Source organism: Trifolium pratense, linkage group LG3 (genome assembly GCF_020283565.1).
Source record: "Trifolium pratense cultivar HEN17-A07 linkage group LG3, ARS_RC_1.1, whole genome shotgun sequence".
Taxonomy (NCBI): domain Eukaryota; kingdom Viridiplantae; phylum Streptophyta; class Magnoliopsida; order Fabales; family Fabaceae; genus Trifolium; species Trifolium pratense.
This window is the reverse complement of record NC_060061.1, coordinates 32133699-32152364: the sequence shown is the minus strand read 5'-3', so window position 1 is coordinate 32152364 and position 18666 is coordinate 32133699. Positions and strand designations below refer to the sequence as shown.

The window sequence follows — 18666 nt, the reverse complement described above, 5'->3', positions numbered from 1 at the left end:
ACACAATAAGGACAAAGAGAACATGAATAGTGAGATCTATGCCATTAAAAAATTATAATTAGGGAAGTGGTTAGGCTTGTCTTACTCTTTATACATATGTTTTGTAGAGATTGAGGGGCATGCATTAGTAAATTATGAAAGGTGGACAAGTTTTTTTTTTGTTGACTAAAGTTATCGTTTGAAATTTATGCTACAAAATTGATAGAGGAACATGTTTGTATTAGTGTTTTCAAATCCTAAATTGTTTAGTATAGGAGTATGTGTGGATCTAGAAACCCCAAATGCACGCGTGTTATGCATTTGGTTGCGGTGAGAAATTGTCGTTTATTTCGATTTTCTCAGTTCAAATCTCTGTCAACCTTGATTTGCCTCCCTACCTGTTCAAAAATTAACGTCCATTAAATTACTCGAATAACTTTTAATATATATATTTTTTTATTTATTTCAAAGAAGGCCAAAGCTTAACAAGAAAAAAATTAAACCACTAATTGTTAGCTGATTCGGTTGTAATTGACGCTGTACTTCGTAGAAATTATGATTGTTTGTTATAAAAAGTATCCGTGCATTGATTAGTAGTAGTTTTTTTTTTTCTTTCTTTCTTTTAAGTGGTAATTATACAACTCTACTAAAAGATGAATCACTTGATAAATTTCGAGATTAAATTTACGATAAAATAATTTTGAAAAATATTAACATTTATCTTAAAAGCATATGTTAAAGAGATAAAAGTAATTTTTTTTGCCAAAATGCTAAACAATGTTTCCGAAACACTAGTTAAATACTCATTCCGGTCATTTTATAAGGAACACTTTGAAAAAATCACACAGACCAATGAAGCACATTTAACATAGTTATTTTCATTTAATACTCTTATAAATTTAAATTTATTCCATGTATACCCTTATTTAATTACTCTTTATTCAACTAACTTACTTATTTTTAAATTCTCTCTCATAATAAATAAGGGCATAAGTGAAATTGAACATTTAAAACATTTGAAAATTGGTCAAAGTTTCTTATAAAAAGGACCAAATTTTTTGCCCTAAGTGTTTCTTATAAAAAGGACCAGAGGGAGTACTATTAATATGAAAGATTTATTTTGAAACTTGTGCATTTAATTCCTCAAAAATATAAAAAGTTATCTTTATAGTATAATAATTAACTTTATCTATAAGTTTCTTTTAATATGCTTAACAAGTGTCCCGTTAAAATTTGAGGAATTTTTTTATTTATTTATTAAAACTCGTGCATTTAAAATTTTATATTATTAATAAATATTTTCCCGTCCTAAAATATAAACAAAAGTTGGTCAATAAGAGTGAATGTATTTAATCCATATTTTGGGACGGAGGAATTACTACATTACCGCCGACTATTAAATCCCTCTAATACATAAAAAAAAAAAAAAAAAGTGGTGGGGGTTCGCGTGAATGACACGCGTGGTATAGTGAGAAGATAATAATGATGATTATTCGTTTGGATGGTGATGTTATGCGGTGAAGGTGGTGGTGGTGGTGGACTAGGGAAGTACTAGTAACTAGTAAGTAAGTATAACTACTTACATACAGTACATACATTCAATCGCGGACCATTGCTCATCGCAGATTCAAATTGGATGCTGCTGCTGCTGCAACACCTTCATCTCTCTCACTCTAACGTTTTCAAGATCTCTCTCTCTCTCTTTGAAATACTACTAATCCGCAAAACTCGTTTTCAGATCTCAACCGTCATTACTTCAAAATCACAGGTAGTTAGTTAAGTTACTCACCAACTGCATTTCTCTCGATTTTGATTTTCCCTCGTTTTCACCGTCTTTCAACAATCCACCATCATTTTCCCACTTCACTCACACACACTTGTTTGCTAGATCTGACTTTATTTCAACGCGTTTCTAACTATACATAATATATTTATTCCTTTTTTCATTCTTCATCCAAATTATTACTATTTTACTTTCAGCTTCGAGTTCCTTTGTTTGTTTTTCATCTCTGATTTTGGAAATGGAGGATGCAATTGATGCTGCTGCATCTTTGGATTATGCTTCAATTCAGATTTTTCCTAATCAAAACAGGTTAGTAATTAGTATCCACAAATGCAATCATACACTATGTGGACTTCAAACAGGGTTGTTAATTGCGGAAAATAGCAATTCATTCAAATTCCACTACGCATTAGTGCCACGCAAGGTTTTACTTATAATATATCATAGACTCTCGACTGTTGTACGTATATACTCTATTCGTGTTATCATAGTACCTTTGAAACTAGATTCAATTCTGCATTTAATAACTTATACTTAATCATGTGGTGAATGTTGATTTTATTACGTTTAATCTGGTATTACTTTGTATGCATACATTTCCCTCCATGGTGGTCGCATAGGTATGAGGCATATGTCTGCAACGGGAATCAATCTGAGAAAGTGGCAGCTGGCAATTTGGAACATCTACTGCCACATTTACCTGAAATAAATGATTTGAATGCTAAAGGATTTCATGCAAACTTTGATCTTAAATTACCAAAACATCTGCATGGTGCTGAATGGTTTTCAAAACCAACTGTAAAAAGGTTTATATCAAATACTGATTTATTATTTATTTGATTTTATCTTTGCATTTTACTTGTAGGAAAATTTACTATCTTTCATATTATTTTGCCTCTCAGGTTCCTGCATATTGTTAGTTCACCAGATTCAATAAATGTCATCAAGACTATCATGGATGAGATGGCTCAATTGGAGGATACAAAAAAATTCCATGTTTCTTTATACGGGAAGGTGATAATAGTCTGTCTTCCGTAGTAATTCCTTTTCTCCAATATTGTAGAATGGGTTCATTTTGCAAATTTGTTCTCACTATTACCAATAATTCAACTTCAATTATCTGGTGTTTTTATTTATTACATTAGATCTTATTTCAACTAACAATTTATTGCATGCGAACAGCCTGAAGTTAGCACCGTGTCATCTGATGCTTCAAAGTATGTTCTTATGACTATGATATTACATTTATCAGATGTATATTGGCTGCACCTACTATTAAGCATTCTGAAAATATGTTGCCAGGAATGAATTGTTACGAGCAATGGATCTAAGACTCACAGCGTTGAGAAACAAGTTAGCTGAAACATTTAACAAGGCTGCAGATGCTAAATGCTCCCCTAAAGATATGACTTATTTAGTGAAATTCTCCCAACATTTTGGTGCCACTGATTTAGAGTAAGTTTCAGACAAATTCATTAATTGGCTCTCAATATGTGATTCCAAGTGCACGATTGTACTTATATGTTTTTATCTCGCAATAAGAACATTGCTCTGCTGTTAAGCATGCTTTTTCCTCACTTTGTTTATGTTCTCAGGCATTCTTTATACAAGTTTATAGAACTGAACCGAGGGAGCCTGGATGCTGGTCCCCTGAACAACGAAACTACCATGCTTACATGTGATGTAACTCATGTGTTGGACAATGATGCAAGCAGGGCATTTAAAGACCTGCAGATATCCAAACCTTTAACTTCAGATGCACCAGTTAAGTACGGTGTTTCACCAGCTAAAGCTGCTCAAATTGAGAGACAAAGTTCAACAGGAAGCGAGGAATCTTCAGACTCAAGTGACGAGGACCAACCATCTGCCGAGAGAAGTCGTTCCCTAGTAAGATCTGTAACACCCAGAAGGTCAGCATCCCCGATGCGAAGGGTACAAATAGGAAAAGCTGGGCCCCGCAGAGCTGCTGCATTAACTATTAAGAGTCTCAATTTTTTTCCTGCTAGATCTTATAGAGATGGTGCTGAAAATGGTTGTGAAGGGGAAGGATCAGAACAACGTTATAAGAAGACAGAAATTGATGTAAGGAGGATAACTGTGCAAGATGCCATCAGTCTTTTTGAAAGCAAACAGCGGGATCAATCTGAAGATATTCAAAAGAGGAAATCATCAACAGATGTGTCTCTTAGTACAAATAAATCTGTCTTGAGAAGATGGAGTTCAGGTATGGGGGAAACCTCTGTTCAAGGCCTGGCAGATCCTGTTCCTGATGATCCTGTTCCAGTGACTTCAAACGATGCAATACATGATGAGAATCCTAAGAATTCTGAAGTAGAAATTGTGTCTGATTTTATTTCTGAAAGTCAGAATAACGATGAGATCCCTGACTGCAATGTAAAACCAGAAAGACAGGAAAACATAGATTCTTATACTGTAGATAATAAAGAAGAAACTGGTCCAAAAGCAAGAGAGGAAACTATCAAAAAGTTAGCAGCGTCAGCAGAATGGAATCAACGAAAGCAAGCAGAGTTCAACCAGATTCTTAAAAAAATGATTGAAAGTAAGCCTGTTATACATGGAAAGTCCCAGCCGAGTAAAAAACAGAATATTTCATCTGAGCAGAGAGGGCAGTCTTATGATCATTATAAGGAGAAAAGGGATGCGAAACTCCGAGCAGAGAAGGTTGGAAAGCGAGTAGAAAAAGCACAAATTCACGGAATGCAACAATTAGTTGATAAGAAGGCTGAAATGTCCAAAAATGTGAGTGCAAGTAAAAAAAATTCTACAAGGTTACCTCAAAAACCTCTTGGAAATTCACCTCAGCCTGCAAGTTCCCCAAAGGAAACCCCTAAACCCACAGTTGCAAAAAAAGCATCAGCTAGATCATCATTGCCTGCTACTCGTAAGTCTTGGTCAGCAACACCTTCACCCAAGACTGTTGGGACATCCCCTGCCAAAGGTCGTGGTGGGACTTCATCTGCTAGCAGCACCCCAACGCATCGGAAGCCAGTGTCAACAGCATCTGTTCCCCAACCAAGCCCACAAAAGGAAAAATCTCAGCAGCGAAGCAGAAATGAGAAAGAAATTCAGACCCGTAATGCCATAAACCTCAAAAGCACGAATGAGAAGCGGCAGACAGGTGTCCCAAACAAGAGCAATGCAATCAAATCAAAAGTGACACCAAATTCTGGAGAAACTGTTCCTTCAAAGACCACCTTAGGAAACAAGGGGACCAAGAAAAGCAGTGTAGTTCCATTGGAATCCAAACCATTTCTACGCAAGGGTTCCCGAATGGGGAATGGTACCAGTGATCCTAACAAGAAAAAAACTCCTCCTAAGTTGGACAAATCTCACAGAGATGCTGAAGATCGTATAGAAGATCAAGAAAGTGAGTTGGTTGTCAATGCTTCTGACTCGGCCAGTCGGCATTCAGACGGGGAGACTATGACACCTAATCATCATAATACTGCTACAGAATCAGGCCCTCAGAATCAGATAGATAACCATTTGCTTTGTGGTGAGACAGAAAATTTAGACCGGGATTCTGGTGCTGTAGATGTCTTGACATATATAGAAGAATCTTCTTTGAACGTAAGGAATGAAGAAGAATCAACCATATCACCTTCAGCCTGGGTAGAGACAGAAGAGGATCTTGAGCTACCAAAGCCATGCGAGGATAGCACTTTTCAGTTTAAACCCGCATCTCTGGCCAATGCTGCACCAGCAGGATCAACTAGTCCACGTGTTCGCCATTCTCTATCACAGATGCTTCAAGAAGAAATTAGCGAACCTGACATTTGTGAGTGGGGAAATGCTGAGAATCCTCCTACCATGCTATACCAAAAAGACGCACCCAAAGGTTTTAAAAGACTCCTGAAATTTGCTCGGAAGAGCAAAGGCGATACAGGTTCTACAGGTTATTCTAGTCCTTCTGTTTTTTCTGAAGGAGAAGATGATGCCGAGGAGCTTAAAAATTCTAATAAAAGGAATGCCGACAATCTACTGAGAAAGGCTGCACTCAACGCGAAAAGCTATGGACAACCAAAAAGTTCAGTACATGAAGGATATGACTATTTAGGTACTAGTAATATTATATAGTAGATTTTCTCTTTGGTTTGCTTCTCTTATTTTTGCCTTTCTGTTTTAAGTTACTCGCTCTCATTCAAACCCAATGGCAATACAATTTAATTTTGGTGTCCTCAATGTTTGTCAATTTCTGGTAATATTAATTATTTCCCTAACATGTGTTTGAAAAGCTCAAACATTTGATGCTTTCCTTGTGCTCCTCCTCATGTTTTGTGCCGAAACTCTTGCCAGCATAACCTTGTATAAATGCGACTTAGTTATGTTAAACTAGTGATGCTCTACTTATTTTGTACTCAATTTTAGCTAGAAGTTTCTGTGATTTAGTGGTTTTATTTTATTTCTTTTTTACCAATTCTGTGATTTAGTTATTTCAGGCATATCTTGGTTAATCTTTTAATAATTCGGAATTATAGCATCCTTGGAACTGGGAACTCAATAGAGACTGAAATGAAAGAAAGAAAAAAAAAAAGATAGTATCCTAATTTCATACTGCTAGTTTCTTTGTGCTATCTTTTATGTTGCACTTGACTGATTGAAAAATAAGTTGCGCTTTTCAGATTGAGATACCTTCCTTGTGTCAATATTCTTATCATTTATAAATTTCTGCCATGCAGCAAGAGATGATGGCAAGGGTTCCCACAAGATGCAAGGCGGCCGTGATTCAGGTGCTGGTACAGCCACAAGAGGTCAGTCTTCATTCCATGACTAAGAGTTATAAAAATGATTTTTGTGATCTTTTATGCCATGGAATTACACATTTTTCTTCTCTGAGCAGTGATGATCCTCACTAATTCCTCTCCGTGTTCATGTTCCAGGATCAAGGTCGTTCTTTTCTCTTTCAGCTTTTAGGGGGACCAAGCCCTGAGTCAAAGATTCATTATTTTTCGACTATGCTATCATCCTGGGAACATGTCCATTTCATTAGTATGGAGTTCTCCCTTATTCTCTTGCAGCAACGATTGCTAGATCAGTAATTATTCCGAAAGATTAGTGATAGTTTTCAAATGTAGTGGGGTTGGTGGAATGGAATGTTGTAAATTCATTAAATTGTGTCAAGTTATTCTATTTATTTGCTCCAAAATTATAATTCATATGATCCTACCTCGTCTCCTAGAAAATTTACCTATCATTGGATTCTCACTAACGTTGCCGATGTTCATTCGGTCATATCGTTCTGTCCCTGCATTGTTCATTGCATATAACTAATGTAGTTACTAATTAAAAAAAATGTAGTTATTACTCTTGTGTAGTATTGTTGCATAGGTTTTCTTGTCACCCTTATTATGGAGGCAAGATAGAAAATAGAATGGTACGATGGAATTGGATGATATTCATTCATCAGATATGTCATACATATATACATCTTTGATGATAAGAATGAATAAATAAGATCCCTATAATTAAGGCTACAAACCAGGGATTATAATCAACAAAATAATAACATAATATTATACATTTAAAATATATTATGAGTAGCATATATAATGCAACAAATAGCTAATCTATAGGGATCTGATATGTGCTTATTCCTTAACTGCCCCCCTCAAACGTGTGGGTGTGTCTATCACTCCAAGTTTGCTTCTAAGTTGACTGAAATGGGAGTGAGTTAGGGGTTTGATCAAACAATCTGCAATCTGATCTGTTGAGGGAACATAACCAATAGTCACTTGATTATGTAAAACTTTATCTCTAATATAATGAACATCCACCTCAATGTGCTTTGATCTGGCATGTAGAACTGGATTTGAAGCCAAGGCTTTTGCACTTAAGTTGTCACACCAAAGAATTGGCACTCTTGGTAAAGATAATTTGATTTCATTTAATAGTGACATTGTCCAAGAAACTTCAGCAGCTAAATCAGCTAGTGCTCTATATTCCGATTCAGTACTTGATCGAGACACCACTCTTTGCTTCCTTGAGGACCATGAAATGAGAGTCTCTCCAAGATAAATACAATTTCCTGCTACTGATTTTCTATCTTCTGGACTAGTGGCCCAGTCAGCATCAGAAAACCCACTTATATCAAGGTCTGCGGAAGGTTTAATGTGCAGGCAGTAGTTTTTAGTTCCTTGCAAGTACCTTAGGATCCTCTTTATTCCTTGCCAATGATGAACAGTAGGAGAGCACATGTATTGACTCAATTTGTTTACAGAATAGGCAATGTCAGGCCTAGTGTTCACTAGATATTGTAATCCTCCAATTGCTTGCCTAAAAAGTGATGGATTTTTCAATGGCTCACCTCCAGCTATGAATTGTTTTCCTGTTACCATAGGTGTTGGGCATGTAGAGACATTCTCCATATTAAACTTCCTCAGCAAGTCTGAAATGTACTTGGTTTGCCTTAAGTACATTCCACCTTCATCTCTGCTAACTTCTATTCCAAGAAAATAATGGAGACTTCCAAGGTCCTTTAAGGCAAAGGGAACATTTAGTTGTTTGATGAACTTGCAAAGAAACTCAGAGTTGCTTCCTGTTACTAATATATCATCAACATAGATAAGGATGAATGTCACATGATTCTTCTCTTTGAGAAAGAAAGGAGAGGTGTCACTCTTCGTATTCTGAAATCCCCAAGTTAGCAATGCATTCTTGAGTCTTTCAAACCATGCCCTTGGAGCTTGCTTCAACCCATAGAGAGCCTTTGTTAATTTGCAAATGTGGTTTGGTTTGTTAGGATCAATGAAACCCTCTGGTTGGTACATGAACACCGTTTCTTTGAGATAACCATTCAAAAAAGCATTGTTTATGTCCATTTGTCTAACCTCCCAATTAAAATGTAGTGCCATTGACAGTATAATCCTTATAGTGCTTGGCTTGACAACTGGACTAAAGGTTTCTTCATAGTCCAAACCTGCCGTCTGTTGAAAGCCCCTTGCTACCAATCTTGCCTTTCTCCTTTCTATTGTTCCATCTGCCTTAAATTTAGTTTTGAACACCCATTTTGAGTCTATGACATTTTCCTGCCCTTCATATGGAACTAGAGTCCATGTACCATTTTTATGTAATGCCTCGAGTTCATGCTCCATAGCTTCTTTCCATTCTGGTGCATGCATTGCTTCAGCTACTGTCGTAGGCTCTTTGTCATTTCTATGTTTCTCAACTGCACCAATATAGGGCTGTTTTGGCTTGAAGATTCCATGCTTACTTCTAGTACAAATTCTTTGTTCAGTTATTTGTTGTGTTTGTTCTTCGTCGGCTTCCTTATCAGTGTAATCAATTACTTGATTCTGATCCATTGATGTCTCATGTGATACTTGCTCTGCTTCTCTCAATTGATCATGAATCAAGGTTTCTGCTGGAGATGAGTTTGTTGAGTTTTCTGGGCTACTATCCAGATGAGATTCACTTCTGTTCAATTGATTACTACTGGTCTCTGCATCAATTTAAACATCTTCCATATTTTGAGAATTATTTGAACCTGCAGAAATAAATGGGTAATGGAAGATAGCAGGTTCTGTTATTATGTCAGGTGTTTTCTTAGTGTTTAGAAAACCACCATGAAATGGAAAATCATTCTCATTAAACACAACATGACTTGAAATAAAAATCCTTCCACTTGAGTTCATGCACTTATAGCCCTTGTGATTGTTGCTGTATCCAAGGAACACACATTTTGTGGTGTGAAATTGAAACTTATGTTTGTTATATGGCTTGAGACAAGGATAACAAGCACACCCAAAAGGCTTTAAAAAGTGATACTCTGGTTTCTTATGAAACAACAAATGATAAGGGGTTTCATTTTCAATTACCAAAGTAGGTAATCTATTTATTAAAAAGACAGCAGTTGTAAATGCCTCCCACCAATAATATAGTGGCATTTTCGCTTGTGCTAACAGTGTTAATCCCAATTCTACAATGTGTCTATGTTTCCTTTCAGCCCTACCATTTTGTGAGGAAGTGTATGGACAAGATAACCTCAATTGTAATCCTGAATCTTGAGCCAATTTTTGAAAACACCTGTATTCTCCACCACCATCACATTGCAAAACTTTAATCTTTTTATTAAATAAATTTTCAGCCATATTTTTAAACTGAATGAAGGATTGCAAAGTTTCAGATTTTTGTTTTAGAGGATATATCCAAGTATGTCTACTAAAATCATCAACAAAATGAACATAGTATCTAAAACCAGAGGACGAATTTATTGGTGCTGGACCCCAAACATCAGTATGGATTAAATCCAGAGGTTCCAAAGCACGAGAAGAGGAATTTTTAAAAGGTAACAAATGTGATTTTCCATATTGACAAGCTTCACAAAAGAAATTTTTATCACTAGATGGAACTTTCACACTACAATTCTTCGAAACCTCATCTAACACCTTGCTGCTAGGATGTCCAAGCCTCCTATGCCAACTCTCTTTGATAGAAATGTAAGCATTTGGTTCCTTGTTGAGAAAAGAAATGACGGTAGAAAGCTGATACAATCCATCTTTAAGTTTCCCTTCCATTAGCGTTTTTCCTGTCATCTTGTCCTTCACAAAACAATGTTTTGCATGAAACTCAACAATTATGTTATTATCAGCAGCTAGCTTAGAAACACTTAACAAATTCTTAGTAATATCAGGAACATAAAGTATTTCATGAAGACTTAGAGGTTTATGATTAGTTTCAATTTTAGTGAAGCCTGTGGCTGAAATTTTAAGTTTGTTACCATTCCCAACAACTAAACTTGTCTTACCATCATGTTCAGAAAAATCTTGGAGATGATTTGATTCATGAGTTACATGATTGCTGGCACCGCTGTCGAAATACCAATCCGGATCTCTGACTGAACTGGAGCTTGCTACATAAGCATTATGGTTATGTCCTCCATACTTCTGTTGTTTTTCAGATGGTTGTCCCATATAGGATTTATCAAATCGGTAATAACAGTCGACAGCTATATGGTTGGTCAGGCCACATACCTGACATTTTGTCTTATCTTGGTAGAAACGACCTCTACCTCGTCCTCCTCTTGGACCTCTATGATTTCCACCTCTCCAGCCTCCAGTATTAAAGGATCTATTTCCCTTATTTTCATTTCTCGCAGCAACATTTGCAGATGGATTTAACGTGAGATTTGATAGATTGTTGAGAAATTCAATTCTGTTCTCAAAGGCAAGGAGTTCTGCTTGCATGTCAATCCATGTTAGTTCAAGCTTATTAGAAAGTTGAACAACAATAGCATTGTATTCACTATCTAATCCAGACAACGTTTGGATTATGAGATCTGTGGTAGAGATCGGGCTTCCAGCAAGTTTCAAATTGTCAGAAAGATTCTTCATTTTAATCAGGTACTCCTCCATCTTCAATGTTCCTTTGCGCGTGCTGTGAAATTCTGATTTGAGTAGTGTGACTCTCGATCGTGAATGTGCTCCTGCAAGGCTTTTGGCAGCATCCCAAAGCTCCTTTGAGGTGTCACAGTGCAGCAACTGAGTTGCAATATCATGTGTCATTGAATTTAACAACCAACCAAGAATTTTTTGGTCATTTGCAATCCATTCTTCATAAGCAGGATTTTGCTTCTGCTTTCCACCTTCAGTAATAAATTCTTCAGGGCATTTACTTGTGCCTGAAATGTAACCATACATTTTCTCTCCTTTGATTATGCGAAGGACTAGTGACTCCCACAGCATATAGTTGCCCCTGTCCAGCTTGACAGAGCAAGTGAAGGAGGTGAAGGCATTTTTCTGATTTGAGTTTGTTTCCATGATGGATGTGGAAGCGTGTTAGATCTTTGAGAGCTCTGGTACCAAGATAGAAAATAGAATGGTACGATGGAATTGGATGATATTCATTCATCAGATATGTCATACATATATACATCTTTGATGATAAGAATGAATAAATAAGATCCCTATAATTAAGGCTACAAACCAGGGATTATAATCAACAAAATAATAACATAATATTATACATTTAAAATATATTATGAGTAGCATATATAATGCAACAAATAGCTAATCTATAGGGATCTGATATGTGCTTATTCCTTAACTAGGCATACTCTTAAATAAGATCAGGGAGGATAATCAATGGGGGGTTGGGGCTGCAATGATTGCAACTTCCAAGCAATTACCATACTGCAAAACGATAAAAGGTAAAAGTGGTCCATATGTACCGTACAAAGTTAGGTCGAAATAATTTGGGGTTCCCCCCTTGCATTATTGTTCAATAACATCTCATTTATAGTGATTCATATGGATGTTGTCTGCAAAAAAAATGATCACATAATTTGGACATCGTTAATTAAAACAAATAAATTGAATTCAATTGGATTTGGTTGGACTATACAGAGAATTTAATATTATCAACTAACTCATTTCATAGATCATAAATTGGGTTACTGTGTTGACTTTATTAATTTTTTCAGAACAAATTTATAAAATGACGTTTATTTGTGTACTTACATTAAACACATCATATTTTTAGTTGTTGAATAGATCGGATATGAAAAAGAAAGGCTTAATTAATAAAATGGTCCCTTAAAGACATTTTTGGTTTCATATTGGTCCCTTAAAGAAAAAAAGGTCTAAATAGGTCCCTTAAAGAAAAAAAGGTCCGAATAGGTCCTTAAAGACATATCCGTTAATCAGTTTGGTCCTATTTAGACCTCTTTTTAGGGACCAAACTGATTAACGGAGATGTCTTTAAGGGACCTATTCGGACTTTTTTTTCTTTAAGGGACCTATTTGGACATTTTTTTCTTTAAGGGACCAATCTGAAACCAAAAATGTCTTTAAGGGACCATTTTATTAATTAAGCCAAAAAGAAACTGAAAAAATATCGACTCATGTTGCATGGAATTCAATACCTACCTACCATTCAATCCAACTCATTTTTAAAGCTAATAGTATGTCTTGGAAATTTAGTTTTGCATAAAATCAATCTGATTAACATTAATTTTGAATGAGATAGCACAAAGATCTTCCCGCTTTAAACTAGGAATCTCAAATTCAAATATGATCTAAGACCGTTTAGACATTTTTGTGAAGCTAAGTCGGACATTTTGCTCTTCCAACCCTAAGGGGAGGATAATTAACAATGACCTCAAAAGATCAAGAAGAGAAAGCCATACATAGACAAAAAGGTAAATTAACAATGATCCACTTCAGAGGTTAATTTGAAGTACAAAGAGTATCACGGAGTGACCTGTTGAGATGATGATGATATTGGAGGATAACATTTGATGCACTCCTCTCAGTTTTAATGTAAGTTTAAACAATATAGATGATAGGAATGTGGATCAGAATGAGGTGGGCCTTGAAATAGGGCCCAAACCAAGAGTATGGAGAGTATATCAAAGAAAGAAAAGCAAGGTAAATGTGAATGATGACGTGGCGCAGGAATGAAGGAAAAGCATGTGATGGATGGTTATATATAGTGGAGTCAGAGAATAATGATTTTTATCCTAGAATTCTGTTATTTTGGGTGGGGTCACTTTGTTAGTGACTTAGGAGGCACTTGGTGCTTACAGGGCTGTTAGCATTTGCTGATAGTTTGTTTCCTTCTTTTATGCTATTTGCAAGTCTGTATCGAACCTTCCATATTATTAATAAAAGCTTTATTTCCTATTTTCATTCCTTACATACTGTTACATTCATCAAATTACACAGAGATCTATCAATTGGTCCGACCTGCCGGATCAATTATTCACCATTATAACCATTCGTAGATGCCAAAGAAGAGTTCTAAACCAACAATGGGAGATCGTATCGATGTGTTGGAAGAACAAGTGATGAACGTTCAAGTTACACTTGAGAAATTCGCTAAGCAATTAAACGATCAGGGCGAAAAATTCTCACAACAGATGCTTGACCAGAGCAAGTTCTTGAGTGAACTGAGCAAACAGTTTGGTTCATTGAGAGAGGTGAATTCCGGCGGAAGCGTGAACTCTGTTGGTGATCAATCACAGGGGGAATCGCGTTTGTCTGGAAAGAAGGTCAAGTTACCGGTGTTTGACGGAGAGGATCCAGTCGCTTGGATCACGAGGGCTGAGATCTATTTCGACGTTCAGAACACTATGGATGAAATGCGTGTTAAGCTAGCGCGATTAAGCATGGAGGGAGCAACCATTCACTGGTTCAATCTCTTGCGTGAAACAGAGGATGATCTGACTTGGGAGAAATTAAAAAGGGCGTTAATCGCACGATATGGAGGCCGTAGGCTGGAAAATCCGTTTGAGGAGCTAGCAACGCTGAAGCAGAGTGGGAGTGTGGAGGAATACGTTGAGGCGTTTGAGTTGTTATCGTCTCAAGTGGGTCGACTCCCTGAGGAACAATATTTGGGGTATTTTATGAGTGGTTTGAAACCACAAATTCGACGGAGGGTTCGTACCTTGAATCCTTTAAGTCGTATGCAGATGATGAGAATCGCGAAGGACGTCGAAGATGAATTGAAAGAAGTTGATGAAGATGAAGGGAGGGGTATGAGTAAAAAGGGGGTGCAAGATCGTGGAATTAAAAATGAGTGGGCCGGGTCAATGAATAAAGGGAGATATGGGCCTAACCCGAACCGACCCGCTAATTCGGGTTTGTCAAACCTAAATCAGAAATTGGGATCGACGGGATCTAACTCAAATTCCAGTTCTTCAATGGCTTCCACAGGACGAAGCGGTCCTTGGAAGGGCGTCCGGAGTTTTCAAAACAATGAAATCGTAGAAAGGCGTGCTAAGGGTCTTTGTTTCAAATGCGGAGAACGGTGGCATCCGACGATGCATAAATGTCCAGAGAAGGCTCTTCGAGTTCTGATTCTGGGTGAGGGCGAGACGATGAATGAGGATGGAGAAATTATTTCTCTAGAGGAAGAGGTGTCTGAGGAGGAAGAAGAAGTTGAGGTAGAGTGTAAGTCTCTTGGAGTGCTGGGAAGCATGAATGGCTATCGCACGATGAAGATTGAAGGGAAGGTGGAAGATGTGGATGTGTTGGTACTCATTGATAGTGGAGCAAGCCACAATTTCATCTCACCTCAAATTTCTACTGCGTTAGGTTTGAGTGTTTCTCCAATAGCAGAAAAATCTATCAAATTAGGTGACGGTCACAAAATTGTTTCTAAGGGAATGTGTAAGGGAGTCAAAATTCAACTGGGACCTTTGGAGGTGGTGGTAGATGCGCTGGTACTGGAGTTGGGAGGTTTAGATATGGTGTTGGGAGTTGCTTGGTTGAGTACTCTGGGCAAAGTGGTGATGGATTGGAGAACCTTGTCTATGCAGTTTTGGCAGGACAAAAAGGAGGTGAAATTACAAGGACAGGGTAGCAAACCTGAAGGCTATTTAAATACCTTCTTAGAAGACAAACAGTGTAAGATGGGTGCTGAGATGTGGTGGTCTCTGCAACAAACAGAGAAAGAAAGTTCAAGTGAAATACCTTCTGATTTAGAAGAGATTCTGCAGCAATTTCATGAAGTCTTCAAGGATGAAATTCAATTACCTCCGGAAAGATCTCAAGTGCATCACATTAAATTGTTTCCCGGTCATGGAGCAATTAATGTCAGGCCATATAGATACCCTCACCATCAAAAGGAGGAAATAGAAAGACAAGTAGCTGAGTTACTCAATGCTGGTGTGATCAGACAAAGTATGAGTGAATATTCAAGCCCTGTGATTCTGGTGAAAAAGAAAGACAAGAGTTGGAGGATGTGTGTGGATTATAGAGCTCTAAATAAAGCAACAATTCCAGATAAGTACCCTATTCCCATAGTAGATGAGTTGCTTGATGAGTTGTATGGTTCAAATATTTTTTCCAAAATAGACCTTAAATCTGGTTATCACCAAATTAGAGTACATGATGATGACATACACAAAACAGCTTTTAGAACACACAACGGCCACTATGAGTATTTAGTCATGCCTTTTGGACTAATGAACGCTCCAGCCACTTTTCAATCCACCATGAATGACATCTTCAGACCTTTTTTGAGAAAATTTGTCCTGGTATTTTTTGATGACATTTTGATATATAGTAAGAATGTGAAAGAACACCAGACACATTTGCATCAAGTCCTCTCTATTTTGTTGTCAAACCAATTTGTAGCAAATAAGGCTAAGTGTAAGTTTGGCTGTAAACAGATAGATTATCTTGGACACATTATATCAGGAGAAGGAGTTTCTGTAGACCCTGAAAAAATCAAATGTATGTTAGAGTGGCCTGAACCAAAAAATGTCAAGGGAGTACGGGGTTTCCTTGGTTTGACAGGGTACTATAGGAAGTTCATCAGAAATTATGGAAAACTAGCTAAACCTTTGACTGAATTGACTAAGAAGGATAGCTTTGTGTGGGGGTCAGAAGCTACAATTGCTTTTAATGTTCTGAAACAAATTATGACATCACCTCCTGTTCTAGTACTTCCCAATTTTGAAATACCATTTGAAGTGGAATGTGATGCATCAGGCAGGGGAATAGGTGCAGTGCTTATGCAACAGAGGAAACCTATAGCATTTTTCAGCAAAGCTCTGTCTGAAGGCAACTTAGCCAAATCAATTTATGAAAAGGAATTGATGGCCTTAGTTTTGTGTATTCAGCATTGGAGGCATTATCTTTTGGGTAAACAATTCACAGTTTACACAGATCATAAAAGTCTCAAACATTTTCTCCAACAACGTATCACCTCTCCTGATCAGCAAGGATGGCTAGCAAAGTTACTAGGGTATCAATTTGAAGTCAAATTCAAGCCAGGCATGGAGAATAAGGCAGCTGATGCACTGTCTAGATGCTATGATGATATTGAGCTTAAGACTTTATTGTCTTATCCTCAATGGGTGGATAGCAAGAAACTACTAGATGAAGTTCATAATGATACTGAAATTCAAAAACTGATTCAAGAATTACAAACGAATCCTGATGCTAAACCTGGTTTTGCTGTCAAACATGGTGTGTTGTTTTATCATGACAGGTTAGTGTTGTCATCCAAATCTCCCTCCATTCCTTTATTGTTAGAAGAATTTCATAGTACTCCATCTGGGGGTCATTCTGGATTCCTTCGAACATATAGATGATTGGCAGACACTCTGTATTGGGTAGGGATGCAGAAAAGTGTAAGAAACTTTGTTAGAGCTTGTGACACTTGTCAGAGGCAGAAGTATTCTGCTACTACTCCTGGTGGTTTGTTACAGCCCCTGCCTATTCCCAATGCCATCTGGGAAGACTTATCCTTAGACTTCATTACTGGCCTTCCGAAATCTAAAGGATATGATGCTGTATTGGTGGTTGTAGATAGGTTGTCTAAGTACAGCCATTTTATCTTGTTGAAGCATCCATATACAGCAAAATCCATTGCTGAACTTTTTGCTAAAGAAGTAGTGCGCCTCCATGGAATTCCAAAATCACTCATCAGTGATAGGGATCCAATTTTTGTTAGTCATTTCTGGCTGGAACTGTTTAAGATGCAGGGAACCAAATTGAAGATGAGCTCATCTTACCATCCAGAAACGGATGGACAAACTGAAGTGATTAATAGATGTTTAGAAAGCTATCTGCGATGTTTTGCTTCTGATCAGCCAAAATCTTGGTCACAGTGGATTCCTTGGGCAGAATATTGGTATAATTCTACTTACCATATCTCTATTGGTAAGACTCCTTTTGAAGCTGTTTATGGCAGACCTCCTCCCACTATATTGAGGTTTTTATCCAATGAGACAAAGGTGGCTGCTGTGGCTATGGAACTTTCTGACAGGGACGAAGCTTTGCAACAACTTAAACTTCATCTTTTAAAAGCTCAAGAGCAGATGGCTAGTTATGCAAACAAGAAGAGAAGAGACTTATCCTTTGAAGTTGGAGAATGGGTGTTTCTTAAACTAAGGCCTCACAGGCAGCAATCAGTGGTACGAAGGATTAATCAAAAGCTTGCTGCACGTTTTTATGGTCCTTTTAAAATTATAGCTAAAGTGGGGCTTGTTGCTTACCAATTACAATTGCCAGCACAGTCTAAAATACATTCAGTTTTTCATGTGTCCTTGTTAAAGAAGGCTGTGGGAGACTACCAAGTACAAGGGGAATTACCAAAAGATATGGAGGTAAGTGATGACATATCTGTGTACCCTGAGGCAGTGGTAGGGTCTCGGCTGACAGTCAAGGAAGGGGTGACAGTAAAACAAAGCTTGATTAAATGGAAGGACAAATCTATGGATGATGTCACATGGGAGGACAATGAATTTCTGCAAGGACAGTTTCCTACTTTTAGCCTTGAGGACAAGGCTTTATTTAAGGAGGAAGGCATTGATAGGAATGTGGATCAGAATGAGGTGGGCCTTGAAATAGGGCCCAAACCAAGAGTATGGAGAGTATATCAAAGAAAGAAAAGCAAGGTAAATGTGAATGATGACGTGGCGCAGGAATGAAGGAAAAGCATGTGATGGATGGTTATATATAGTGGAGTCAGAGAATAATGATTTTTATCCTAGAATTCTGTTATTTTGGGTGGGGTCACTTTGTTAGTGACTTAGGAGGCACTTGGTGCTTACAGGGCTATTAGCATTTGCTGATAGTTTGTTTCCTTCTTTTATGCTATTTGCAAGTCTGTATCGAACCTTCCATATTATTAATAAAAGCTTTATTTCCTATTTTCATTCCTTACATACTGTTACATTCATCAAATTACACAGAGATCTATCAATAGATAATTTTACCTTGTTATCTTTATTAGTTAAAAATAGTTCCTAGATCCTACTAAGCATAACTTGTTTCCTTTAGCTTTTTCAACAGCCACCAGAAGTTTTCCACTATATCCTATATTTCATTCTCTGTTATAATGCTTCCCATATTCATGAAACTAGGTTATGAAAGAAAAATGCCCCGGTTCGATTGTAGTTATAGTGTTATAACTTGCAACAATTAACAATTTTC

At 37.2% G+C, this 18666-nt stretch overlaps 2 protein-coding genes across 2 annotated transcripts; both read left to right on the top strand.

Moving 5' to 3' along the window:
* The first annotated feature begins 1324 nt into the window (after nt 1-1324).
* Nucleotides 1325-6913, top strand: LOC123913342 (nucleolar protein dao-5-like). The gene is made up of 9 exons (XM_045964059.1): nt 1325-1747; nt 1960-2071; nt 2383-2568; nt 2665-2776; nt 2945-2979; nt 3065-3217; nt 3358-5840; nt 6463-6534; nt 6664-6913. The coding sequence occupies exons 2-9, from the start codon at nt 2001-2003 to the stop codon at nt 6711-6713; spliced, it is 3162 nt and encodes a 1053-aa protein (XP_045820015.1). The 5' UTR covers nt 1325-1747; nt 1960-2000; the 3' UTR covers nt 6714-6913.
* A 6589-nt stretch (nt 6914-13502) lies between these two features.
* On the top strand, nt 13503-16820 carry LOC123914967. The gene has a single exon (XM_045966127.1). The coding sequence runs from the start codon at nt 13503-13505 to the stop codon at nt 16818-16820; it is 3318 nt and encodes a 1105-aa protein (XP_045822083.1).
* The last annotated feature ends 1846 nt before the right edge of the window (nt 16821-18666 follow it).

What these genes read in the sequence shown, in the direction of transcription:
- LOC123913342 (XM_045964059.1), top strand. Translation starts at nt 2,001, where the DNA reads ATGGAGGATGCAATTGATGCTGCTGCATCTTTGGATTATGCTTCAATT. An exon ending in TCAAAACCAACTGTAAAAAG is followed by an intron (nt 2,569 to 2,664) that starts GTTTATATCAAA and finishes TTTGCCTCTCAG; the next exon opens with GTTCCTGCATATTGTTAGTT. An exon ending in GTGTCATCTGATGCTTCAAA is followed by an intron (nt 2,980 to 3,064) that starts GTATGTTCTTAT and finishes ATATGTTGCCAG; the next exon opens with GAATGAATTGTTACGAGCAA.
- LOC123914967 (XM_045966127.1), top strand. Translation starts at nt 13,503, where the DNA reads ATGCCAAAGAAGAGTTCTAAACCAACAATGGGAGATCGTATCGATGTG.